General features: G+C 45.4%; 1 protein-coding gene across 4 annotated transcripts in view; it reads left to right on the top strand.

Annotated features, from left to right (window-relative positions):
• REEP1 (receptor accessory protein 1) overlaps positions 1–25,168 on the top strand; it is a gene marked incomplete at both ends in the record, with an annotated part of 107,641 nt that overhangs the window by 36,687 nt on the left and 45,786 nt on the right. For all 4 annotated transcript variants that reach the window (XM_082851972.1, XM_082851971.1, XM_082851970.1 and 1 more), the window contains one exon: positions 15,368–15,440. In XM_082851972.1, coding sequence (XP_082708098.1) covers positions 15,368–15,440 — 73 coding nt within the window. The remainder of the gene's footprint in view (positions 1–15,367; positions 15,441–25,168) is intronic.

Below are 25,168 nucleotides of genomic sequence, written 5' to 3'. Positions count from 1 at the left end.
ATGTAACCTGAAAAATTATAAATTTTGTTTTCTTCTAAATTTGTTAGAATGAACCATTTACGGATTGAATGAGCCAATGACCTATACTCAGTATATTCTGTTTTTATAAAATTTTCAAGTGTGTAAAGATTTTTTGGGGGGGATTCATAAACATCAGACATTTATTAATTTTAATTGTGGTAAAAAACACATAACAAAATTTGCCATCTTAACCATTTTTAAGTTGTTTTAAGTTCAGTAATCTTAAGTATATTCATGTTGTTGTGCAATCAATCTCCAGAACTTTTTTATCTAACCTGTATAATTAGATTTTAAAGTATATATATACACCCATACATACATACATATGTACACATATATACATATACACATATGTACATATACATAGAGACAGAACCATTTTAAAATCTGAGTTGCATTCTTTTTTTTTTTTAACTTATTTATCTATTTATTTATTTTTGGCTGCGTTGGGTCCTTGTTGCTGCCCCTGAGCTTTCTCTAGTTGCGGAGAGCAGGGACTACTCTTCGTTGTGGTGTGTGGGCTTCTCATTGCGGTGGCTTCTCTTGTTGCGGAGCACGAGCTCTAGGCACGCAGGCTCAGTAGTTGTGGCGCATGAGCTCAACTGCTCCGCGGCATGTGGGATCTGCCCGGACCAGGGCTCGAACCCGTGACCCCTGCATTGGCAGGCGGATTCTTAACCACTGCGCCACCAGGGAAGCCCCTGAGCTTCATTCTATCCGGTTAACTTGGCTGACTTTAACCATAAAGAAATCAGTAACTCCACCCACAAGACCAGCCTCATTTGGCTGTAGTTGTTCACTTAGTATCACAGGATTGTCAGGATGAAGGGTGCCGCCTCAGTTTAGCTGAGTGAGAGGGTTGGAAGGACCTGGATTCATACCTGGGCAGGTGTGTCTACCACAGGCCCACATCCCTGCTGCAAGGGAGACTAGAAAAAAAGTGAACATCCACCAGTTTCAGTTTCAGGTATATGATGTGAAAGCTTCCCTCCACTAGGCGGTGGGGGTCCTTGCTGTGTGGGGAGCCAGAAGAATGATAAAAGCTTGTTACACCAGCTCACCGGCATCTAGAATTTTCACATCCTGTTAGGTCACAACTGTCTACCTGCCTTGAATGGCTTGGAGTGGCTGAGGAGATCACACCACGACACGTGCACTTGGGTGGTGAACACAAGTGTAGGACCACTAGGTTCCTGGTGCTCGTGTGGTCATGGGGAACCTTGGGAAACCCCTGCACTTGTGTCCATGCTGGTTCTGTTCCACGGGATGTCTTCCCTACCTCTCTCTCTGCCGGAACCAGGTCTTGCCTTTCTCTAGGGTCCCACTTGAGTCCAACTTCTTGGCAGCCCACCAGTCTTCTCTTTTTTAATCTGTTCTTGTAGTTTTATTCTATTTATTTATTCATGGAGCCTGAAGCTTTCACAATGGAGGGAAGGCGCTTTCTCTGAAAGAGTCATAACAGATCTGATGAACACATTGCTAGGACCCCTTCCAGGACCCATGCAGTTGAGGGGTCTTGAAACTTAAGCTTCATTAGCTTCACTGTAAACCTACTTCTGCTTTTTATGTTCATTCTCTTTTTCTCTTTTTTCCCCATTAAAAAAAATTAGAGTATAATTTGTATACAGTGATATTTACCCTTTTGACCATGTAGCTCTATGAGCTCTGACAAATGCATACACTCATGTAATCATGGGACTCCCCTGGTGGTCCAGTGAGTAAGACTCCACGCTCCCAATGCAGGGGGCCCAGGTTCGGGGAACTGGATCCCTCATGCGTGCCGCAACTAAAAGTCCGCAGGCCGCAGCTAAGGAGTCCTCATGCTACAACTAAAAAGAAAAAAAGAAATTATGTAACCATTATCACAGCATAAATATAGGACTGTTCCATCACATCCAAAAATTTCCCCATGCCCCTTTGAAGTCAACTTCTCCCCCCAACCCCAGCCTCTGGCAATGCATCTGTTTCTATCTCTAATAGTTTTGTCTTTTTCAGAATGTCACATAAATGGAGACAAGCAGCAGGTAGCCTTCTGAGTCTGGCTTCTTTCACTTAGCATAATGCATTTGAATGTCACCCATGTTGTTGCATGTTTCACCCACTCTGTGCCCAGCGCTGGAGATGCTGAGATGGGGAAGGCCCAGTCCCTGCCGTCAGAGAGCTCACAGTCTAATGGAGGAGGCTCTTGGGCCCATCATCATAGGCTTTTCCTTCAATGTTTAGTACACACAGCTTTGCCCTGCTAACTATCTTATTCTGCTACACCTGGCGCTCCAACCACTTTGTGATCACCCTGAGGATAAACTCTCTTGCCTTCTTGAGGTATCACTTGGATTGGAAAGAGCAAGGGGTTTGAAGCCACGAAGACTCTTTGAATCCAGCTCACCCACTTAGCAGCTGTGTGACCTTGTGTTAGACTCAGAATTTGGCACAGAGTGTGTACTGAATGAATATCAGTTGAATGAATGAATATAACCTCTTAAGTCCCAGGTACTGCCTGTGGAAGAAGGGTATAGTAGTCTCGACTTCACCTGACTGCTGTGGGGGTCAGTGCCTGGTGCAGCACCTGGTGGGCATCAGTAAAGGTTTGTCCTGTTCCCCTCCCTCCCCTGCAGCCCTTTGACACCCTCCTCGGATGGGCGCGTGCACCTTGTGTAGACCTCCAAGCTGGGCAGGGTAACACCAGCCTCTGCCACGTGGGAGCCAGGAGGGGCATGAGCTGAGCAGACAAGTCCCCAGAAAAATCCCACAGGTACTCCACAGCTACCACCCCAAGTCCAGCTCAAAGCACCCCTCAGGCTTATTCCCCCACCTCCCCTTTCATGGTACACACAGGAAGGCCCATCAGTCCTTTCCTCTCACCAAGTATATTCCTTGCAGGGGGCTTTAGAGAAAGTCCACCAGGAGGAGAAAGCCATAACCCTGTACCAGGGGACCCTCTGGCTAAGGGTCAGGTGTCTGGTTCTCAGATCCTGGGAGGCAACACAGGCTGGCAGATGGGTGGCCACAGGACAGTCATTGTAAAGCAAATCTGTTCTTGCCTTCCAAACACACTCAGCAAGACTCAACACATCAGTTGTCATTAATCAATTGTTTGTATAATTATCTGTTTGCTGGCTGCCTTCCCTACCAGAGGGCCCAGGGCACATAGTAGATGCTCAGCAAATACTCAATGATTAGATGAAAACTGTTTTGTGCCTAAAAGAATTGGCATTCGCAGTGAGTGTTTCTGTAGAAGGAAAGGGAACTAGGATTTGTCATTCCTCTACAGTGTGTCTGGGATGTTAAATCCTTACCTATGGTCTCCTTGTTTAATCTGTGCAGTGGCTGTTGAATGTAGGTGTTTTCCTTTTTTATACTCAAGGAAACTGGCTCAGAGGAGTTAATAAACACTTACAGTCCCATAGCTAGTCAGTGATGGAACTGGATTCAGACTCAGGTCCAATGCCAAAGCTCAGCCTCTGGATTTCTTAAGAATAGAAATCTCTACAATTTAGATTTAAAAAAAATATTCAAACTGATACTTGAGCAGGATATAAGTGGGTTGGATTGCAGAGTTTAACGCTTAACAACACGAATTGAAATTTTGCAGCACGTTCTGTTTTGTGCTTTTCTAAATTGGATTCAGGGGTAAATCCGAATTTCAAATTCGGATTTTTGCCACACGCACAGTCCACACAGCCCTACATAAGCAATAAACCCCTCTCTGTGCTAGGGCGATGTGGGCTGTAGAATGGTCCTGGACTTGAGGGCAGGAGGCCTGGCTTTGAGTCTTGTTGGATAGGGAAGGGGCCTTTGGCAGGTCCCTGAACCACTCTGAGCCTCAGTTTTTCATTAACTGTGGAAAGAACCCCAGTTATCTCAGAGGGTTGTGGTGTGGATCAAAGGAGCAAATAAGTGAATGAGATGTTTGTGAGGGCGGTTCCCCCAGGAGGAGTTTCGTATGTGATTGTTGTCCCAAGTCTGCAGAGAGGAGTAGGGCTTGAAACACACTGAAAAGAAAGAGTCTACAGACAGGGGTCAGCAGAATCATGTGTCAGGCTGAGAAAGAAGGACGTGGTTGGTTTCTGTTCTGCTGAGATCAGCCTGGGCGGAGAGAGAAGCTCGTTTGTGTGCTTGGAACCCTGTAATTATACTGTCACCTCGTGTCAGCAAATATATAATGCAGGGCCAGAGTGGAATTCTCTTGGGCAAGGAAGCAGGCAACATTCTTCCTCCCTCTCTCCTGGTCCTCATTCATTCATTCATTCATTCAGGGGCCATTGCAGGCTCTGAGCCATGCACTGAGGTCAATGAAGAAGGCAGTATGTCATGGGCAGTAGAGTCAGATAGATCTGGGTTTGAGTCTGACCCCCTCCCCCGCACAGTTGTGAAACTCAATTATTCGATTTAACTAAACTCCAGTTTCCTCATCTATATTATAAGGAAAACAATTTCTGTCTCATGGGGCCATATGAAGATGAAAAGTGACGACGCCTATAAAGAAGTTTGCACAGTTCGTTGTACATAATGAACACTCAATAAATAAATAGTAGCTTATAAATCATAGTAATATAATCTCCACGGAGCCAAACTGCACAGTGGGCCGGTTTTGCTGTTTTCCCCCCTCTAGCCTTTTAGAAGGTCACTGTGGGTAAGCAGAAGCAGAGGCCCAAGGGTTGGGACCCACGGAACCAAAGCCTAGGTGGCTTGCTGTGCCACGGGAACCTTGAGCTGTGCACCCAGCCTGAGCAGCTGCCCAGCTTAAGTTTCTGAATAACGACTGTGAGTAGAGATGCTCCCTGCAGCAGCACAGTCAAGATCAGGCTTTTAGAACCCAGGCCCATAGTGCATCTAAGACAGTCCTTTCAGAGCTATAGTATTAACAGGAGGTGTATTATGTTTTTTGTGAATCCTTGTTTTGTCACACATGCACCCCTGATATCAGGAAGTTGTCTCGGAGCTTGGAGGCTAATGCCTGGTCAGCTGTATGCATTTTTGGAGACAACTATACACACACACACACACACACACACACACACACACACACACACGCTTATCCTTGTGAGTGTGGATTCTTCCAAATGCTCTTTCTTTTTAAGGTCAAGCTTATTGAGATGTAATTAGTAAAATTTACCCTTTTCAGTGTGAGTGTTTTAAGTGGGAGCTTGAATTCTGAGTTTTGATAAATGCATACAGTTATGTAGCCACCATAATCAAGATGCAGGAAACTTCCATAATTTTCCAAAATTCTTCCACTCTCCTTTGTAGTTAGCCCTCCCACCGTCTCTAGTCCTGGCAACCGCTGATCTGTTTTTGGTCCCTGTAAACTTTCCTTTTTCAGGACAACATATAAATGGAATCATACAGCATGTTGGCTTCGGGGTTTGGCTTCTTTCATGGAGTGTAATGCATTTGGGACTCCAGATGCTTTTGATTGCAGCAAGTTGAGTGGTTCTGAGATCAACGTGGAAAACCAAGAGCATTCCTGTATACCATTAATAACCAAGAGAAAATCTAATTTATTTTTTAAATTTATTTTTAAATATTTATTTATTTATTTATGGCTGCATCAGGTCTTAGTTACAGCATGTGAGATCTTTCGTTGTGGCGCGCGGGCTCGGTACTTGCGGCGTGCGGGCTTAGTTGCCCCACGGCATGTGGGATCTTAGTTCCCTGGCCAGGGATCAAACCCACATCCCCTGCACTGGAAGGCGCATTCTTAACCACTGGACCACCAGGGAAGTCCCAAGAAAATCTAATTTTAAAAATGCACAATACCACCAAAACCCCCCTGGGGTGCTTAAGAATAAAGAAAGTGAAACATGCCCAAGATATTTATAGAGAAATTTATAGCATATCATGAAAAGACATTAAAGAGGACTCAGTGGAAGAGACCGTGTCCATAAAGAGGAAACCTGATAAAGATGGTGATTTTTCCCAAGTAAATCTGTCACTTCAGTGTACTCGCCATCAAAATGCAGATAAGGTTTTTCATGGAACTTGACAAACTGTCATGAAATTCATACAGAAAAACAAAGGCTAAGAATAGGCAAGACCGTTTTAAGAATATCATGATTTATTATAAAGCTATGGAAATTAATACACTGTGGTATAGGTGCACGGCTAGTCGGTAGACCAGGGTAACAGAATGGAGAGCTGAAATAATACCTACACATGTTAGAAAACGTTACAAGTGATGATAGAATTGAAAATCAGTAGGAAAGAATTCAGTAAATGTTATTGGGACAGTTGGGATCTGTACAGAAAAGAATAAAGTTGAATCCCTAACTCATAACATACATAAAGATAAGTTCCAGATGAATTAAAACCTAATAGTGAAAAAGCAAACATTGAACACTTTTATGAGAAGATGTATGTGACCAGATTTCCTCAACAATATATAAAAAAACAAGCTATAAAAGAAAAGATTGATGCATTTATCATATAAAATTTAAAACTTCTGTACAACAGAAGACACCGCAGCAAAGTTAAAAGAGCTTTTTATTGGGAAAAGATGTTTGCATTGCATATGTCCAAGGCATAATTTATACCCAGAATTCACAAAGTAGTCCTAAAAATCAGTAAGAAAAAGATGAATAACCTAATGGGGTGGGGGGGAGACGGAAGGGATATAAATAATTCAGTTAAGGGGGCCAAATGGCCAAAAGGCATAAAATGTTGCTCAACTTCACTTGTAATTGAGGAAACGCAAATTAAAACAAACATGATATACTGTTTCACGTCAATCAGACTGGCAAAAATTTTTAAATCTGACTATATTAATTTGGCAAGAATGGGGAGCATCAGAACTCGTTTACACTGCAGGAAAGAGTAGAAACTGGTACAACCTCTCTGGGGAGTGGTTTTGCATTGTCTGGAGGAAGATGCTATGCCCTGTGACCCAGCAGTTCCACACTGTGTGTAAACCCTAGAGAAAGTCTCACATGTGCCCAGGGAGACATGAATAAGAATGTTTGTTCCAGCCCTGTCTGTAATAGTGACAACTTGGAAATATGCATCAATAGAATGAATAAATAAACCGTAATATATTCATATAATGAAATAGTATACAGAGGTTAAAAATGATCTAGAAAGACAAGTCTCAACCTGGATCAAAATTTCAAAAACTGGCAAAAGGAGGCATAAATTATTCACTTTGGGGGAGAAAATGTGTCAAAGTATATCAAAATGTTTAGGATATAAACCCCTTGACTCAATAATTCTATATCCAGAAATTTATCCCACAAATATATTCGTACGAGAGTGCCAATGTGTAAATACACACAAACACACACACAGATTTCTTTACAGCAGTATTTATAACAATAAAAACTAAGAAGCGTATTAGGTATCTATTGCAGCAAAATACCTAAAAAGTTAGCTGGTTAAACCTACAGTAAACATTTATTATCTCACATGGCTTCCGTGGGTCAGGAATTTGAGGAAACTTGAACAGGATGGTTCAGCTCAAGCTTTTTTCATTAGGCTGTGGTTAAGTTATATGGGGTCTGCAGTTATCTGAGGGCTTCACTAGAGCTGAAGGATCCACATCCCAGATGGCTCCCTCACTTGACAGGTGCGTTGGCGCTGGATTTTGATGAGAGATTCACTTTCTCTCCAGGGCTGATTGTGTGTCCTTGCAACATGGTAGCTGATGTCCTGCACAGAAAGTAATCTGAGAGGGGTGAAGCCACCGTGTCTTGTATGACATAGTCTCAGAAGTTACACACTGCCATTTCCACCTTAGTCAGTTCTTTGGAGGTGAATCACCAAGTCTGGCCCACATTCAAGGGGACCTAAATTAAGCTTCACCTTTCGAAAAAACGAATGTCCAAAAAAAAAGAATTTGTATACGTATTTTAAAATCATTACAGGAAAAAAACTTAAACATCTATTAATGAAAGGCTGGTTCAATGAACTGTGACTATTATCCCCAAACTTTTTTTTTGTAGCACACCCCTTCAGCAAAAAAAAAAAAAAAAAAAAATTAATACACACTTCTAATATAAAAATATGAACTACAGTTGACACTTGAACAACATGGGTTTGAAGTGCACAGGTCCACTTATATGCAAATTGTTTTCAATAAGTATATTGGAAAATTTGGGGGGATTTGCAACAATTTGAAAAAACTCACAAACCATGTAGCCTAGAAATATTGAAAAAGTTAACAAAAAGGTATGTCATGAACGCATAAAATATATGTAGATAGTAGTCTATCCTCAAATAAGGTATGATAGTTAATATAAATTAATAATGTGTTAGTTTTCTTACTGTTTTATAACTTTGCTTTCAAAGAAATACATTATTATGCAGTATGCCTCTCTCTCTCATAATTGGAGAAATTGTGTATCACCCTATCATCACAGATAAGTGGGTTTTTTTAATGTAACAATGTTTCCAATCCTGTATTAAGAATATTACTGTTGGAGTTCCCTGGTGGTGCAGTGGTTAAGAATCCGCCTGCCAATGCAGGGGACACGGGTTTGATCCCTGGTTGGGGAACTAAGATCCCATGTACCACGGGACAACTAAGCCCACATGCCGCAACTTCTGAGCTCGCGCGCCACAACTTCTGAGCTCGTGTGCCTCAACAAGAGAGCCTGCGTGCTGCAAACTACAGGACTCACATGCTCTGGAGCCTGCGCACCACAGCTAGAGAAAGAAAAACCCGCACGCCACACTAGAGAGAAACCCACACACCACAACTAGAGAGAGAAAACCCGTGCGCCACAACTAGAGAGAAGCCTGCACGCCACAATGAAAGATCCTGCGTGCTGCAACTAAGACCTGACACAGCCAAAAAAATAAATAAAATAAATAAGTATCTTTTTAAAAATTTCAAAAACAAGTTTGAGTGAAAAAATTTCAGTGGAATACATGTAGTGTGATTCCATTTATATAATGTTTAAATAGATATAAATACTTTTTTTGTTTTTAGGCATGGCTTATGTAGTTGATAAAAACATGGTGAGAATGATAAGCACCAAATTCAAGATGGTGCTTATTTGGGGGAAGGAGAGAGAGAAATGTATGAGGAAAGAGTATATGGGAGACTTCAAATATCTCTCTCACGTTTTAAGTTTTCCCATATTAAAAATTGTAGCATATTTATTGGAATGCCAAAAGGAGCTCAAGGACCAAGGAGTACCCTTCTGTTAGAGAGTAAAACTGGTCTTGGAAATTAATTCTCAGAGAAATAAATCAAAATTGATTCATAAACTGTGAGGAAAAAACCTACAGAGGACAGTAATTAGAAATTGTACATTTTTTGCGTCAATGCTGAGCGTGCATCGCTGCCAGCCCTGGGGCCCCAGCAGGGCTGGGAAATGGTGGAGCTGGCAGAGGCAGGGGCGACCGAGTGTTAAGGGGAACCTGTAGACTCGGCTGAGATGGAATCGGGTGCGGGCTCACCCTCTGGGACCCTCCACTTCCAGTGGCTGCTGTTCTTGGGTTTGGTGAGCCCAGCCCTAGGTGGGGCTCGGTCAGGCTTTCAACAGACCTCCCATCTCTCTTCTTATGACATTGTAACTCCTTGGAGATTAACTAGAGAATGAAGAGAAGCCCCTAGGCCCTACTTAGAGCAGGTACCATGTCATTCAAGCTGAAAGAAAAGACCATATTATTCACTTGGAAAGGAATAACAACTCCCCTCATTAAGTGCCTGACTGCTAGCACCACCCAGCAAATATCCCCTACTACCAAGTAGAGGATTCAGCCGGTCTGTAATGAACAAAAGACAACTGAGTGAGGAAATGGACTTGTACTATTCAGAGGAAAGAAGAACGTCTTTTCTTTCCTTGAACAAGAAGGGAGGCTGACAAAAATTCTCTGCCTGACCAAACTTCCGTCAGGTTCCTGAACCGTCTCCTAGGCCCATCCGTGTAGTTTGTTGTAAAATCTGGTTTTAGCAAGAACCTCCCCCCTGCCCCCATATCTGATCACCCAAGGTGTCTGGTCAGGTTCTTTATCCTCCAGCCCGCTTCCCCGCCCAGTGATGTCTGATCACCCTGGCCTGTCCTCAGCAAGAATCTGTTAGATTGGTTTACCCAGAATACCCCTCATCCCTGATGTTTCCTCTTAATCATTTTCCATCCACTGACCCCCACCGTGCTCCTTGGCTATAAATTCCCACTCGCCCATGCTGTATTTGGAGTTGAGCCTGGTCTTTCTCCCCACCCCCCTGTAAAATCCCTTTACAGTGATCCCTATACTTATGTCGATGATAAAGTCTGCCTTACCATCTTCAAAAAAAAGAAATTCTATATTTTTATGTTATTAAGAACAAAAAGCACAAAATGTAATCAGTGTAAATTTTAATACCTTTTAATGTTCAGAGGAAACAATGTACCTTCATGACTTGGAAGACCTTTTGTGAAAATTCATTTTTTTAATATTTTTTATTGAAGTATAGTTGATTTACAATGTTGTGTTAGTTTCTGGTGAACAGCAAAGTGACTCAGATACATACATATATATATATTATATGTGTATTATATATATATATACTTTTTCATATTCTTTTCCATTATGGTTTATCCCAGGATATTGAACGTAGTGCCCTGTGCTATGCAGTAGGACCTTGTTGTTTATCCGTTCTATATATATTATAATAGTTTGCATCTACTAATCCTAAACTCCCAGTCCATCCCTCCCCTACCTCCTCTCCTCCTTGGCAACCACAAGTCTGTTCTCTATGACTGTGAGTCATTTCTGTTTTGTAAATAAGTTCATTTGTGTCTTATTTTAGATTCCACATACAAGTGATATCATATGGTATTTGTTTTTCTTTTTCGGACTTACTTCACTTAGTATGATAATCTTTAGGTCCATCCATGTTGTTGCAAATGGCATTATTTCATTCTTTTTTATGGCTGAGTAATATTCCATTGCATATATGTACCACATCTTCTTTATCCATTCATCTGTCAATGGACATTTAGGTTGCTTCCATGTCTTGGCTATTGTAAATAGTGCTGCTATGAACATAGGCGTGCGTGTATCTTTTCAAATTATAGTTTTGTCCAGATATATGCATAGGAGTGGGATTGTTGGATCATATGGAAACTCTATTTTTAGTTTTTTGAGGAACCTCTATACTGTTCTCCATAGTGGCTGTACCAATTCACATTCCCACCAACAGTGCAAGAGGGTTCATTTTCCTCCACACCCTCTCCAGCATTTGTTAGAAAATTCTTTTTTTTAATATGGCACATTATTTAATAAAAATTATATATAAAATGTACATACAGAAAAGTACATAGAACATATGTGTACAGTTTTGTTTTGTTTTGCAGTACGCGGGCCTCTCACTGTTGTGGCCTTTGCGGAGCACAGGCTCGGGACGCGCAGGCTCAGCAGCCATGGCTCACGGGCCCAGCCGCTCCGCGGCATGTGGGATCTTCCTGGACCGGGGCACGAACCCGTGTCCCCTGCATCGGCAGGCGGACTCTCAACCACTGCGCCACCAGGGAAGCCCTGTGTACAGTTTAATATACATTTGTGATTATAAAGCAAAACTCTGCATAACTACCATCCAGGTCAAGAAATTCAGTATTCTGAAAGCCCCTATGTGGTGTACCATTTCTTTTTTTCTTTTTTTTTTTCTTCAGGCTCATTTAATCCATACAACAAACCATGATATAGTTATTGTTTTTCCCCTTTTTACACATAAAGAAATTGAGATTGAGATTGAGAGAGCTTAAAACCTATGCCAAATCACCATGTTGCCATAGCATGAGCCGTAATTTGAATTCAGTCTGTCAGACAACCTTGAAGCCCCATACCCTATTCACTACACCACAGAGACCTCTCCAAGCTGGGGTAGATCTTACTTTCTGCTCTTATGGTGTACCACTTCTTAAATTCAATTTGGTTTATCGTAACATGAACAACTGTACAAATAGGCCTGTTTTTTTCATTTAAAAATTAATTTCAGAAAAAAAATATTGCTAGTATTGATTTTTTTAAATTTTCAAGATAACTTGGCATTGGGAATTGTTGGCCCAACACTAAGATGCCTGAGAAGACTGTGGAAGATACTGTCGTTTCATGGTTTACAAAAGCCTTGGCCCCAGTTGGTAACGGTGGTGCCACAGCTTGTAGCCGAGCCCTAGGCCAACAGTTGCTCCCCTGCAGTCACTCCAGGCTCCGGGAAGTGGTGGGCAGTCCTTCTCGGTGACTATAACTGGTGCCACAGTTAACCGTTAATTCCCGTGAGCAGTACCTCTGTTCCTTGGTCAGAAGTTGATAAGTAGTTTGGGCTTCCCTGGTGGCGCAGTGGTTGAGAGTCCGCCTGCCGATGCAGGGGACATGGGTTCGTGCCCCGGTCCGGGAAGATCCCACATGCCGCGGAGCGGCTGGGCCCGTGAGCCATGGCTGCTGAGCCTGCGCGTCCTGAGCCTGTGCTCCGCAACGGGAGAGGCCACAACAGTGAGAGGCCCACATACTGCAAAAAAAAAAAAAAACTAAAAGTGAATTGATTGTATAAAAAATAAATTCCCCAGATTAAAAAAAAAAAAAAAACTCTTGGGGCAGGTTGCCCGTGATGGTTGGGTGAAGGGTCCAGGACGCAAGGACCGGGAAACATCACCCTAGACCAGGATTTCTCCGCCTCAGCGCTTCCGATGCTGTGGACTAAATCATGCTTTACTGGGGCTGTCCTGTACGTTGTAGCAGCATCCCTGGCCTCCACCCACTAGATACCAATAGCTTTCTCTCAGCTGTGACAACCAGTTTCCAGACATTGCCCAGATGTCCCCCAGGCAGCTAAATCACCCCCAGTTGGGAGCCATTGCCTTAGAGGGTAGAATTCACATGAGGCTCATGGTCCCTCCACTGCAGCTGTGGAGGAGGTGGGAGAGGCAACCCAGCTGAAGGCCCCTAATTTGGAGCAGGAGGAGGAATTAGGGCACAGATAGGAGGAACGCAGCAGGCAGATAGATGGAGGCAGTAAGTTGGGGAGGGGCCTTCTGGGTAGCAGTAAATGGCAGTGGGCAGAGGGAGGGTGGGTACAGAGCTCTGCGGCTCTGAGGCGCCGGGCAAGGCTCTGTTCACAGAAAGCTGGGAGGAGTGTGTTAGCACAGAGCCCCGTCTCCCCTCTAGAGAATGGCACTCAAGCCTTCCCTTCCCGCTCCTGAGCCGACCTTGAGCTCTTAAGCAGCATTAGATCTTTCTAAGAATTTTACCAGCTTTCCTGTTGAGCTTGTAGAGAGAGTCATGTGAATCTCTCAAGTGGGCTGCTTCCTTGGAGAGAGATTGCAATCGTTTGACATTTATTCACTCATCAGACACGTGTCCGGCACCCACTTGGGCAAGGGCTGTGTGAGGTGCTAGGGACCCCACTGATCACCCAGGCCTGGATGGTCTGGCTCAACCAGCCCAGGCAGCCCTGGGAGAAGACAGTAAGCCTGTCGTCAGGCTACCCAGGTCACATCCCAGCTCGGCTCCTGGCTGTTGTGTCTCTTTGGGCCTCAGTGTCCTAGTACCTGGTCTGTAAAATGGAGTAGTAAGAATTCTTATCCCGTATGGGTGTTGAGAGAATATACAGGCTGTAGAGCAGTGCCTGGCATTAGTGAGGACTCAGTGATATTAATATCATTATTTTTAATTTTTTTTTAAATTACAACTACTACATAAGGACTGTAATAGACGTAACAAGTGTCAGGAAAATTCTGAGGGACAAGTGATCAAAGACGCATGGAAGTGGCTCTTTTGAGATGGGTCTTAAAGGATTAGTGAGACTTTATCAGGGGGGAATAAAAGGGTTGTGGGAAGATCATGCGCTAAAATTCAGGCAGAAGAGGGAGACGGCAGGAAGTCACAGACTGTGAGCTTGTGAGCCCTGCTCACTGGGGGACAGCTGCTGGCCTTAGGGTCCGGAGCTGAGGGAGGAGGGTCTGGGAGGCCAGGAAGGAGGAGGTCCTTGTCAGGGGCACTCAGTCTGAATGGACATAAGTCCCAAGCCCCTTTGGCTTGGGCCTGCTTCATTTGTTACTTCTTTTCTCCAAAATAGATTTAGAAGAACTCGCCATTTTCATCCCATTCTCCCTCCCCTGGGCAGTGAAATACTGAGTCCGCTCCCTTACATGTCAGTGTTTCAGAGCTTTTAGAGACTGGAAAGCAAATTCGACTTGCTGTCCCTGTGCTGTCCAAAGGGAACCAGGTGGGGGGGATGCTGGCAGCCACTTCACATGCGAGTCCAGCAGACGCACGGAGTACTGGCCTCCCTTGTCTGGGTGCCCGTGCTTCCCACCTCTGTGGCGCTCAGGAGGTGGTGTTGGCCATCGGGGTTCAGAGAGGAGCAGATCCGCGGGCCATTGGGTCGAGATGCATTTCCCACCTGTCTCTTCTGCTGCTCACACGCTGCCTCAGGGCAGGGGCTGGACACCACCCTGGCAGATGTGGCTAATAAGCAGGGCATCTGTGCCAAAGGACGGTGTGTTTATTTCTCTGGAGCCTGTGGTGTTGTGCCCGAGGCTTTACTGAATCAGACCGGTGCTGTCTGGCATCCCCTTGCTGCTGAGACCTCAGTCCCAAGGTCACGAGTGTCCCCTGGGTGGCTCTGGCCTTTGCTTCACCACTCACTGAAACTTCCCAGAATGAACGTATATTTCCTGAGCACTTACCAGGCCCAGGGGGTGTGGTTCCATGAGCGAGATAGACCCCATCCTCGACTTTGTGGAACTTGAAAGGCTTGTGGGAGAGACACATTGAATAAACCATTGCACGTGGTGTGGATAAGGGCTAAGAAAGGGGACTATCTAGGGAGTGGCAGTAACGAACGGGAGAGGAACCTAATCTTCAGGGGGTGCTGAGGTCAGGAAAGGCTCACAGAGGAAGGAAGATTCTCCCTGGTATCTGAGAATACTGCTTAGGGGGCGGGACAGCATGGGGGTGTTGGGGAGACCCCCCTCTCTGAGCTGGCTTGTGACGGAATCCAGTGGGCTTCCCCAAGCTGCCTGTATCTTTGGCGCTGTGGCCATCCCTCTCTTTCTTAAATTTCTTGCTTCCTTTCAGACTACTCGTTTGTCCCCTTAGCTGTCTTATCTTGTTCCCCAGATATAATTTCGGCCTTTCCAGAGGATGGCCCCATTTTTGGCTTCATGACCTCAAACCACCCTGCTGTGTTGCCAAGTGACAGATTGAAGGAGGTCGGTGTGGATCTGTAACAGGACATGGAGGTTCCTAAGCGCGTCCCAGCCAGGAGCAGAAAACCTTCAGGGCATTCAGAAAAATTAACCAAGCCTCACAGCAGCATCTTCTGTAGCGTGGAGGATGCTTCTTGCATCGAAGATGACATTTTCCATCAAATAGGATGAATGAAAATCACGTTGCTCTTTTTTCCCCTCTCTCTCCCCTCCAGGCTAATATTTGGCACCCTTTACCCTGCATATTCTTCCTACAAGGCTGTGAAATCGAAGGACATTAAAGAATATGTAAGTAGCACTTTTGGGGGGCGGGGTGGTGGTGGTGATGGGGTTAGATGGGGGAAGCTGGGCGTGAAGTGCGGGGGGGTGTGTGGCACAGATGCCCTCTTTCGTGGGTACTGGGAAGCAGGGCAGTACGGCGACCTGCTGGGTGTGACCCAGGCGTCCTCTCCCGGCTAGACCTCCTCTTCAGAACTAGAGTGTGGAAGCGAGCACAGCGGGGGGGCTTGGCAAGAGGAAATGGCACCTGGAATCGGAGGCCCCCAGTGGCCACAGGCCGCTCTATGGCCTTGGAAGAGTGACTTCACCTCTCTGAGCCTCAGTTTCCTTGTCTGGACTGGAAAGCAGCGTTACTGGGAGACAGTCTGGCATTGGAGGCAGGAGCACAGGTCCTAAAGCCCAGCAGACCCTGCCTAGCAATTCTGATCCCCGTGCCAGTTCTGTGATTTGAACACCCCACTGTGTAAGCCCTGTTGCTTTATAAGCTTTTAGAGGGCAGGAGTCACCATCGTCCTATGACTGTTTCCCACTGCACCTCGCAGAGGGCTGAACACACGGGCAGGGGATTAGGAGTACTTACTGGTTGGAGGATTGTATTACTGTTGGGTAATTTGGGTGCCCCAGTCACAGCCCTAAATGTGCTGGGCACCTCTGGGCAGGAGAACCATCAGACCACACCTTGATTGATGAAGACCTGTGGGGGGTGGCTGGGGAGGGAGGAGTGTCCCTCCCCAGGGGGGACAGTATCCCAGGTCGAAGTACAAAAGATATAGATTTTGTCATCAAGAGACTGAAGTCAAGTCCTGGCTCTGATGTCGGATTGGCACCATGCTTGACAAGAATCTTAATTTCCAAGAGCCTCAGTTTCCTCATCTGAGCAGTGGGTGGATATCAACAATGCTAGCGCCTAGTGTTGTGAGGGACAAAGGGTCTTTGCTCCACTTTTACTCAGAGTAGGTCACTTGGCAAGTTAGGCACAGGCAAAGACATCATTCAGAGCAGGTTTGCAAGTTCTCAGCTTTCCCAGGATGTCCTTAGGATGAAACCAGCCACCTCCAGCTCAGCTCAACCAGAGCTGCCTCCACCCACTCTCTGAGTTTCCTAGAACTGCTTGCCCGGCTTGCGTTTGCTACGAAGCAGGATATGCAGAGGATCCAGACGGGGCGTGTTCTCCTGTGGAGGCTGGGTCCCCAGTATGTGTCTGTGAACGCATCTCAGAGTGTGAACTATAAATAGCTGTTAAGTTGCAAGCACAGAACCTCATGATTCCTAATGGACACGGCCCAGGGGAAAGCACTGGGCAGCCTCCTCCAGGTCTCCCTTTCCCCGACTGCTTCCAGCCTGGGGAGGGGGGATGCTGTGCCAGGAAAGGAAGCAGAGCAGGGGTCACCGCAGTTCAAGGTCTGATCCTCGGATTTGCAGGGGTAGAAACTCAACGCTGTCCGCTCATCCGGGAGAGAGCAAACCCTGGTGAATTGTTTTGCTCTATCTAAACTCAACAGGAGCCTGGTTTATGCCTAGAACGGCAATCATTAATTTAAACTGAAAAATATAACTGACGAGCAGAGCAGCTGTTTGTGTTGGCGGTGAGCACGTGCTTTGCCCAGGAGGGAAAGCTTGAGAGCTAAGATTAGACAGTTTCTCAGTAAAAATGGAACTGGAAGCAAGGCACCCAGTGGTATTACGGGAGACCTGCCTCCTTTTCCTGCACTTTTTCACATGCGCTCAACTCACACACTCGCATGCATGCTCACATGCTTTCTCCCACACGCATTCACACTCACTTCTTTCCCTCCTTTTGACCAACAGACCCATTTGTCCAAGAGAAAAACCTGGAAACTTCCTTTAACTCCTGTCCTTTCCTCACCACCCATCCCCACCCAGATGCCCAGGTGGTGACCATGACCCTTCCTCTGTATCCTCCTTAAAATCTTTCAAACCAGGTCTCTGCTTCTGTGCTGCCTCTCTCTTCGATGAGGCTGTCATTGTCGTTCCCTGGAATGTCACAGTGGCCTCCTGTATTCGATTCTTTTCTTGCCATGGTAACAAATTACCATGAATTTAGTGGCTTAAAAGAACACAAATGCGGGACTTCCCTGGTGGTCCAGTGGTTAGAACTCCAGGCTTCCACTGCAGGAGGCACAGGTTCATTCCCTGGTCGGGGATCTAAGATCCCACGAGCTGCACGATGCAGCCCAAAAAAACACACAAAAAACCCACACATGTATTATCTCACAGTTCTGGAGGTCAGAGGTTGGATGGGTCTCACTGGGTTGGAATCAAGCCTCCTTTTGGAGGCTGTAGGGGAGAGTCCATTTCCTCGCCTTTTCCAGTTCCTGGAGGCCCCCTGCATTCCTCTGCTCGAGCCTCCTTCTCCATCTTCAGAACCAGCAGCATTGCGTCTCCCACCGTTCTTCGGTAATCCTGTCTCCCTCTGACCGCAGCCAGGAAAGGTTCTCCGCTTGTAAGGATCATGGGTCTGCCTGGATAATCCAGGATAATCTTCCCATCTGAAAGTCCTTAACTTAATAACTGCAAAGTCCCATTTGTCTTATATACTCACAGGTTCTGGGGATTAGGGCGAGGACATTTTGGGGGCAGGGGCTGTTGTTATGCTGCCGCCATACCGCTAACTGGTTTCTCCACCTCCTGTCCCTCATCTCATGCTCTGTTGTCTGCATCACTTCGACAAGCCTTTGAAAAATGGAAATCTATTCATTTTACTCCCCCTGGATCCTTTCATGGCTGCTTATTACCTGCAGAATGAAGTCCAAACTCCGTTAGACAGCGTTGAACCTTCTTGATCTTTCTCTCTCTACTTTCCAGCCACTTCTCTACAAGCATTCAGTGCTTCTTTTTTTTAAAAAAATATTTATTTATTTTCTTTATTTTTTTGGCCGTGTTGGGTCTTAGTTGCGGCACGTGGGATTTTTTGTTGCGGTGGGCGGGCTTCTCTCTAGTTGTGGTGCGAGGGCTCCAGAGCACATGGGCTCTGTAGTTGGTGGCACATGGGCTCTCTAGTTGAGGCGTGCGGGCTCAGTACTTGTGGCGCATAGGCTTAGTTGCCTTTCAGCATGTGGGATCTTAGCTCTCTGACCGGGGATCGAACCCGCATCCCCTGCATTGGAAGGCAGATTCTTTACCACTGGACCACCAGGGAAGGCCCACATTCAGTGCTATTGTCTCAACACCCAAAGTGTGGTCTGTGGACCGGCATTATCAACATCACCTGGGAGCTAGTTAGAAATGCAGAGTTTCAAGCCCTACCCAGACCTCCTGAATAAAAATTGGCATTTTTAACAAGATCCTCAATTTGAGAAACACCGCTCTTGACGTTCATAGCTTTTTATGTCTTTCCAAACTTACTGCAGTAGTCAAAGATTTGAGACAAAAACTTAAACAGAAAGGAATTTATGGGAATTTGTAGGATTAACTAGAAGCCAGGAGAAAGATATTCAGAAATTGGGGAAGATCTGAGAAGGCTGGGTGACAGCCAAGCTTATACCTCAGGAAGGGTCTGGTTAGGAAGCTGCTGCCCAGGTCACCACCGTGGAACTGTCTGCCAGCTGCCCATGGCTTTGGAACATTTCATGAAGATTCAAAACCCTGGATAGGGGCATTTGATTTTTCCAAGCCTGGATCATAGGCCTTGCCTGCCATAAAGACCTGCATGCTGGGAGACGCCCTCCAAATGAGAAGGCTTTGGATGCGGGTAGTTTAAAAAAAATACATACACACGCGCGCGCACACACGCGTGCACACACACACACACACACACAGCCCCCCTCAGAGATACTGCACGTTTGGTTTCAGACCACAACAATGAAATGAATATCACCAAAAAGTGAGTCACACAAACTTTTTGGTTTCCTACTGCATATAAAAGTTGTTGTTTACATTATGCTGTAGTCTGTTAAGTGTGCAATAGCATTATGTCTAAAAAAACGCTATACACACCTTTATTAAAAGGTAATGCTTTGGGGAAAATGGCACCCATAGACTTGCTTAACCACAAACCTTCAGTTTGTAAAAAAAAAAACCCAAAAAACCACAATATCTGCAAAGTGCATTAAAAGAAGCACAGTAAAACGAGGTATGCCTGTATATTATATATATGAAAATACATAGTATAATGATCTAAATTACAGTTACTTCTTGGGCTGCACAACATCCACATCCACTTTTTTACCCAGGTTTTGGCTTTTAAAAAAACCTTCCAGGGACTTCCCTGGTGGCGCAGTGGTTAAGAATCCGCCTGCCAACGCAGAGGACACGGGTTCGAGCCCCGGTCCGGGAGGATCCCACATGCTGCGGAGCGGCTGAGCCTGTGAGCCATGGCCGCTGGGCCTGCGCGTCCGGAGCCTGTGCTCCGCAACGGGAGAGACCACAGCAGTGAGAGGCCCGCGTACCGCAAAAAAAAAAAAAAAAAAAAAAAAAAGAGTAGCCCCCACTTGCCGCAACTAGAGAAAGCACGCGCGCAGCAACGAAGACCCAACTCAGCCAAAAAGAAAAAGAAAAAAAACCTTCCAACAAGAATTCTCTACCACTCATTTATTGATGCTTGCTAAATCCAATTCTTCATCTGAGTCCAGCTCCAGATCCAGTATCCTCCGGCTCTGACAGGATCTAACCTTAATATTCAACACTCTAAAAATTAAATTGTCAAGTGCACCGTCACTGATACACCGTATATACTATATTAGGGGGAGAAGGAGAATAAATAAAAATAAAATTAGTTAAAATATTTAAATCTATACATAACACAGAAAGGAAGAAAATGGATAGAAGGCACAGTCCTTATTTAGGCAAGTGGTCATGAGTTCATAGTTGGTATATATGTCTTTTGTTAAAAGATGATTTTTTTTTTTTTTTTTGCAGTACGTGGGCCTCTCACTGTTGTGGCCTCTCCCGTTGCGGAGCACAGGCTCCGGACGTGCAGGCTCAGCGGCCATGGCTCACGGGCCCAGCCGCTCTGCGGCATGTGGGATCTTCCCGAACCGGGGCAGGAACCCATGTCCCCTGCATCAGCAGGCGGACTCTCAACCACTGCGCCACCAGGGAAGCCCAAAAGATGATTTTTAAAAGGGTAAAATAATGATTCTTGTACAAATATAGAATTGACACATGTTGAAAATTTTACTTAACTCCTTAAATAATGAGGGAACCAGTAAGGTGTTAAAGAACAGTTCAAAGGAGACTCCAAAGAACATATATATATAAGCATTGAGGAATTACTAAATGAATTTGTTCATAGATATTCAACTGATTTCTTGGGAAGTAGGGCCATTGGACCCAATTGTACCTCCACTGGACAAAATTCTTTGGCACATCTATAGACTAAATTATTTGCATTGTAATCAGTTTTCTGTAACTTACAAAGTTGCGAAATAGCTCAAAGACATTGTAAAACAAGACACCTGCAGAATTAAGATAACTCGGAAGGCTGCTCTGGACAGCACCTAGCATTCCACAGGACACCCATTCCAAAGTCTTTCACAACTTTTCCTATTACTTCCCTCTTCCACCATCCAGTCAGTGCTCCCCTGTGCCTTCAGTGTGGTTTCTTCTCCAAGTGTGTGGCCTAAATTCATTCCTGAGGAATCTGAGGCCTTAGTAGTCTTACCTCTGTAGGGTTGTAGTAGTGATCCATTGACTTTACCTCTGAATAAGACAATACTAGGGGATCCCCTAGAGGACCCTTAAATTCCATCCACCCTCCTTCCTGCCACATTGTGTAGTAGCAACTCTAGTTCCCCTTGATAGGCAGGATCAGTCAACCCATGAAAGACCATGAGTCCTTTTATTATCTATTTCCTGGTGGCATGGTGGTCTTGAAATGGCCAGGTGACCTTCTAGTCTCTGCTTCCACTTCATCAGAACCATTTTATATCCCTCACGGAAGCGTCCATCTTTCGAGTACTAAAATTATTGAAAAGCAGAGCTCGGAGGTTTGAGGATGAGAAGCAGAAGTGTTGTGAGTGGGTTAGACCAGTGAGTCTCAAACTTTAACATGCATATGAATAAATAGAGAGTTTTACTAAAATGCAGATTCTGATCCATTAGCTCTGGAGTAGGGCCTGAGATTCTACAAGCTCCTAGGAGTTTCCAGTGAACTGGAACCACAGCCCATGAACCACACTTTGAGTTACAAGGAGCTGGCCTTAGGCTTCATCATAAGAAACACCACCCTCATTTCCTTGGTTCCTGAACCTTTAGATTCTGGCTAAGATGCAGTACCTTGTGTTGGTCACTAGTTCAGAGAGGAAACTGCATCCTCTAGGACAGCGTATCACCTCACAGAATGCTGACTCCCACCTGGTTCTTTTCTGGAACTCTCCAAAGCTCTTGTAGCATTGTATAAGGCCAGCTGCCTCAGGGCATTGGGGTACATGATTAGATCAGTGATTCCCCAAAACATCAGCCTACTGTCATATTTCTTTTGCTGTAAAAGAGGGCCCTTGGTCAGAAGCAATGTTGGGATACATCAAAATGAACAGGGCACTCACTGAGTCCACAGCTTGCTGTATGGCTGCCAGAAACATGGCAGTGGGAAAAGCCAGTCCACATACCCAGTAAATGAATATTCCACAAAAGAGTCTATGCTGCCCTTTCTATGAAGGAAGGGGCTTGTTATGATGAGCCTACTCCCAGGATGCTGGCTGGTGCCTTAAGATATGGGACTGTCCTAGAGATACTTAGTCACTACTGCTGGCTACTTGGTGTCTGAGCAGGGTCATGGCCAGGTCGCCCTTGGTGAGAGGGATGAACATTGCTGAGCCCATGTGTTCCCTCTGTCTACATGACCACTGGTCCATGAGCCCATTGAACATGCAATATCATGCTGGGGTAAAAGGCTCATAGACATGCAAAGGGCGGGTCATCTCATCCACCTGATTACCAAGAGCCTCCTCTGCCATCAGGACCTTTTGGTGAGCATTAGCAAGGACCACAAATATTTGCGTTCTGTGGGCCCATTCGTATAATTTCCAAACCACCTCAACACCAATCGCTCAGTCTTGTCCCTTCCAAGTACCTCATCCTCTATCCAAACTCTTACGTGGTGTTTTAAAATGTATCCCAGATTTGTTTTAATCAGGTATGGTAAGGCATGCAGACACAGAAATGGCTCATGGAGGCAGAAGCTTTTACTCACACTTCCCTGGAAGTAGGAGGCACAACACACCATGCAGGGCCACATGGAGAAGCACCAGGGTCAGTGAGAGGGAAATGCGGGCAATGACCTTTATCACGGTTTCTGTGGGAAAGGCAAAGCAAGGCAGCGTAAGCAAGCTTAGAACTGGCTAGTTGGAATAATTTAAGCAGGCTCTGGGGTGTGGGGGCTGCCTCTAGGTATCTGGTACCAGGTCCTGGGGTGATTAGGGCTGGGAAGTATTGGCTCAACCTACGAGAGCTCCATAAAGGAGGTAGTTTGGAGTATGGATCCTGGATTGGGCAGTTTGCATGTTTGCTCTGGGGCAAGAATGTCTCAAGAATTAGCTAGTCCTAGAGAGGGCAGTCTCTCTCTGGTCAGCAGGACCCCAGATGTCACAGCATCAAGACTACAGAAAATAAGAAAATACAGTTAATAAACCTGGTGACAGTATAAATGTATTACCTCAGGGCATTTCTTCTTCCAGGCTAACTGTGCTGCTCAAAGTTCTGCCTGCAGGGAATTTCCTTCCCCACTCCCTCCAGGTCACCCCTGACTATACAGTTGTCCACTGTGAGCTCGTGCCAGCAGATGGTGCAGACTCATCTGTCAACCAGCCTCACATTTGTCCTTTCTCAGTCATTTGGCATAGGGAATTCCCCGTGAGGCAGAAGCAGGGCCCGGATGCAGGAGGAAATGTGAGAGGCTCAAGAAATATTAGTGTGACTGCATCGGGGAGGCTAAAGGTGAGGCGAAGCTAAGAGGTGGCTGACTTTGCTGTCTCCACAGCTCATGGGGGAGGCCTTTTGCAGGCTCCCAGGAGCCCTGAGAGCAGGGTCTGATGGGCTGTGGGGTCTCAGCCCACCTCTGTGGCTCATGGAAGGTCAACAAGCTCTGCTTCCCACCCTTTATTATGGCCTAGGGTTACCACTGCTCTCCTATCTTCTCATTCCTGTGCTTGACCAGTCCAGGGGGAGTTCCCAGTTATGCTGTCAACTCTCCACTCCAGAGTTGCCCCCAGTGATAACCTCGCAAATCAGCAATAACTTTCTGTCTCTTTTTTGGATGCTGGCCCACCCAAGCTCCCCCTCATCTTGCAGGGAATTTTGGGTAGAATCCCTCAAACCTGGCAAGTTCTATTTCAAATCTTGGAAAAATACCTTACATTTGGTTTCTCTGAGGCCTAGTGGGGAAAACCATTTCCAGGTAATTTATTTATGGTTTCCGTGAATGAGTCACCAGTATTTCATTTACCTTGTGAAGCTCAGTGAGTCATTCTCAGACCCTTCCTTCTGCACGAAAGTGTTTTAAAGTGGAGGAGTACATGATGGAAACTTCTTTTAGGCTAACACTTCCAGCCTCCTCTCTGCCTTGGCTCCCTCACCTTTGTCTTCAGCCCCAACCCCCCTCCTGAGATTTAGTTTTGCCTTTCCAGAGGCGTGTTGGGCATTCTTCTTGGATGTCCTCTGGGACCCTCAGACTGTCCTCTGCCTCATGGAGCTTAGCTTCTTCTCCCTAAATTGGCTCTTTCTTTACTTTCTTGCTAGTGTGAGAGGCTCCATAACTATCAGTCACTCATGCCCTGGCTTCACCAGGACCCTTTCATCCCATGTATACCTAGCCATCCATCTCATGGGGAGCATCTGTTGCTTTGCAAGCTATCTAATTTTGTCTTCTCAAAAAGCCACCTAGGCCAGTATTTTCCAAAGTATATTCCATCTCAACCTTTTTGAGACCATTCTTTCTTTTCCATTCACAACAACCAACATTCTAATCCAGGCATATTCACCTAGAACCTACTATGTGCCAAGAACTGTTTTGGGTACAAAAGATATAATGATGTGCAAGAAGAACTGGTCTCTACTCTCAGGGAACTTACAATGTAGGAAGAGGAACATCAGAATAAACAGATACTTTCAAAGCAGAGTGGTAAGTGTTATGACAGGGAACATGTACGATACCATGGGAGGAAAAAAGGAGAGGATACGTAAACTTTGGGCACTTCCTGGAGGAAATGACAGTTAAGTTGATATCCGAGGGCTGAAACCTGGAGGCAAAAGAAGATGCTCTATTAGGAAACTGAAAGAGGTTCGTTATAATTGGAGTGGAAAATTCGAGAAGGTATGTGTGAGGAGGAGAGCTTTTGGTGGAGGTAATCAATGTCCGGTTTATGCAAGGACTTGTAAGCCAATTTAAGGAACTGGGGCCTTATTGTAACAACAATAAGGAGCTATTGAAGGCTTTAAGCTAGGAAGGAGAATCATCAAATTTGGGTCATTCTGACTGGAATATGGAGGACGGATTGGGAAGGGGGTAGAGGTATAAAAACCAATCAAAAGGCTGTAGTTTTGTTCTAGGCAGGAGATGGTGGTGGTCTGAAGTAATGGTAGAGGGATGGAGAAAAGATAAGTTCAAGAGAAATAAGAGGGTGGAAGTGATTCATTGGCTGTGTTAGGTGAAGAATGCAGAACTTCCTTCAGGGAGAATGTCTAGTCTAGGGTTAGAAGAGGATGTCAAGAACAAAGCCCTGGGGAGGAATTGATGAGCCTGAGAAGTAGCCAGAAAGTTGAGAGGGAAATCAGGTAGT

The sequence above is a fragment of the Leucopleurus acutus genome (genome assembly GCF_964270905.1).
Source record: "Leucopleurus acutus genome assembly, chromosome: 12".
Classification (NCBI taxonomy): domain Eukaryota; kingdom Metazoa; phylum Chordata; class Mammalia; order Artiodactyla; family Delphinidae; genus Leucopleurus; species Leucopleurus acutus.
Note: the sequence above shows the minus strand (reverse complement) of the source record. Positions and strands in the feature narration are given on the sequence as shown.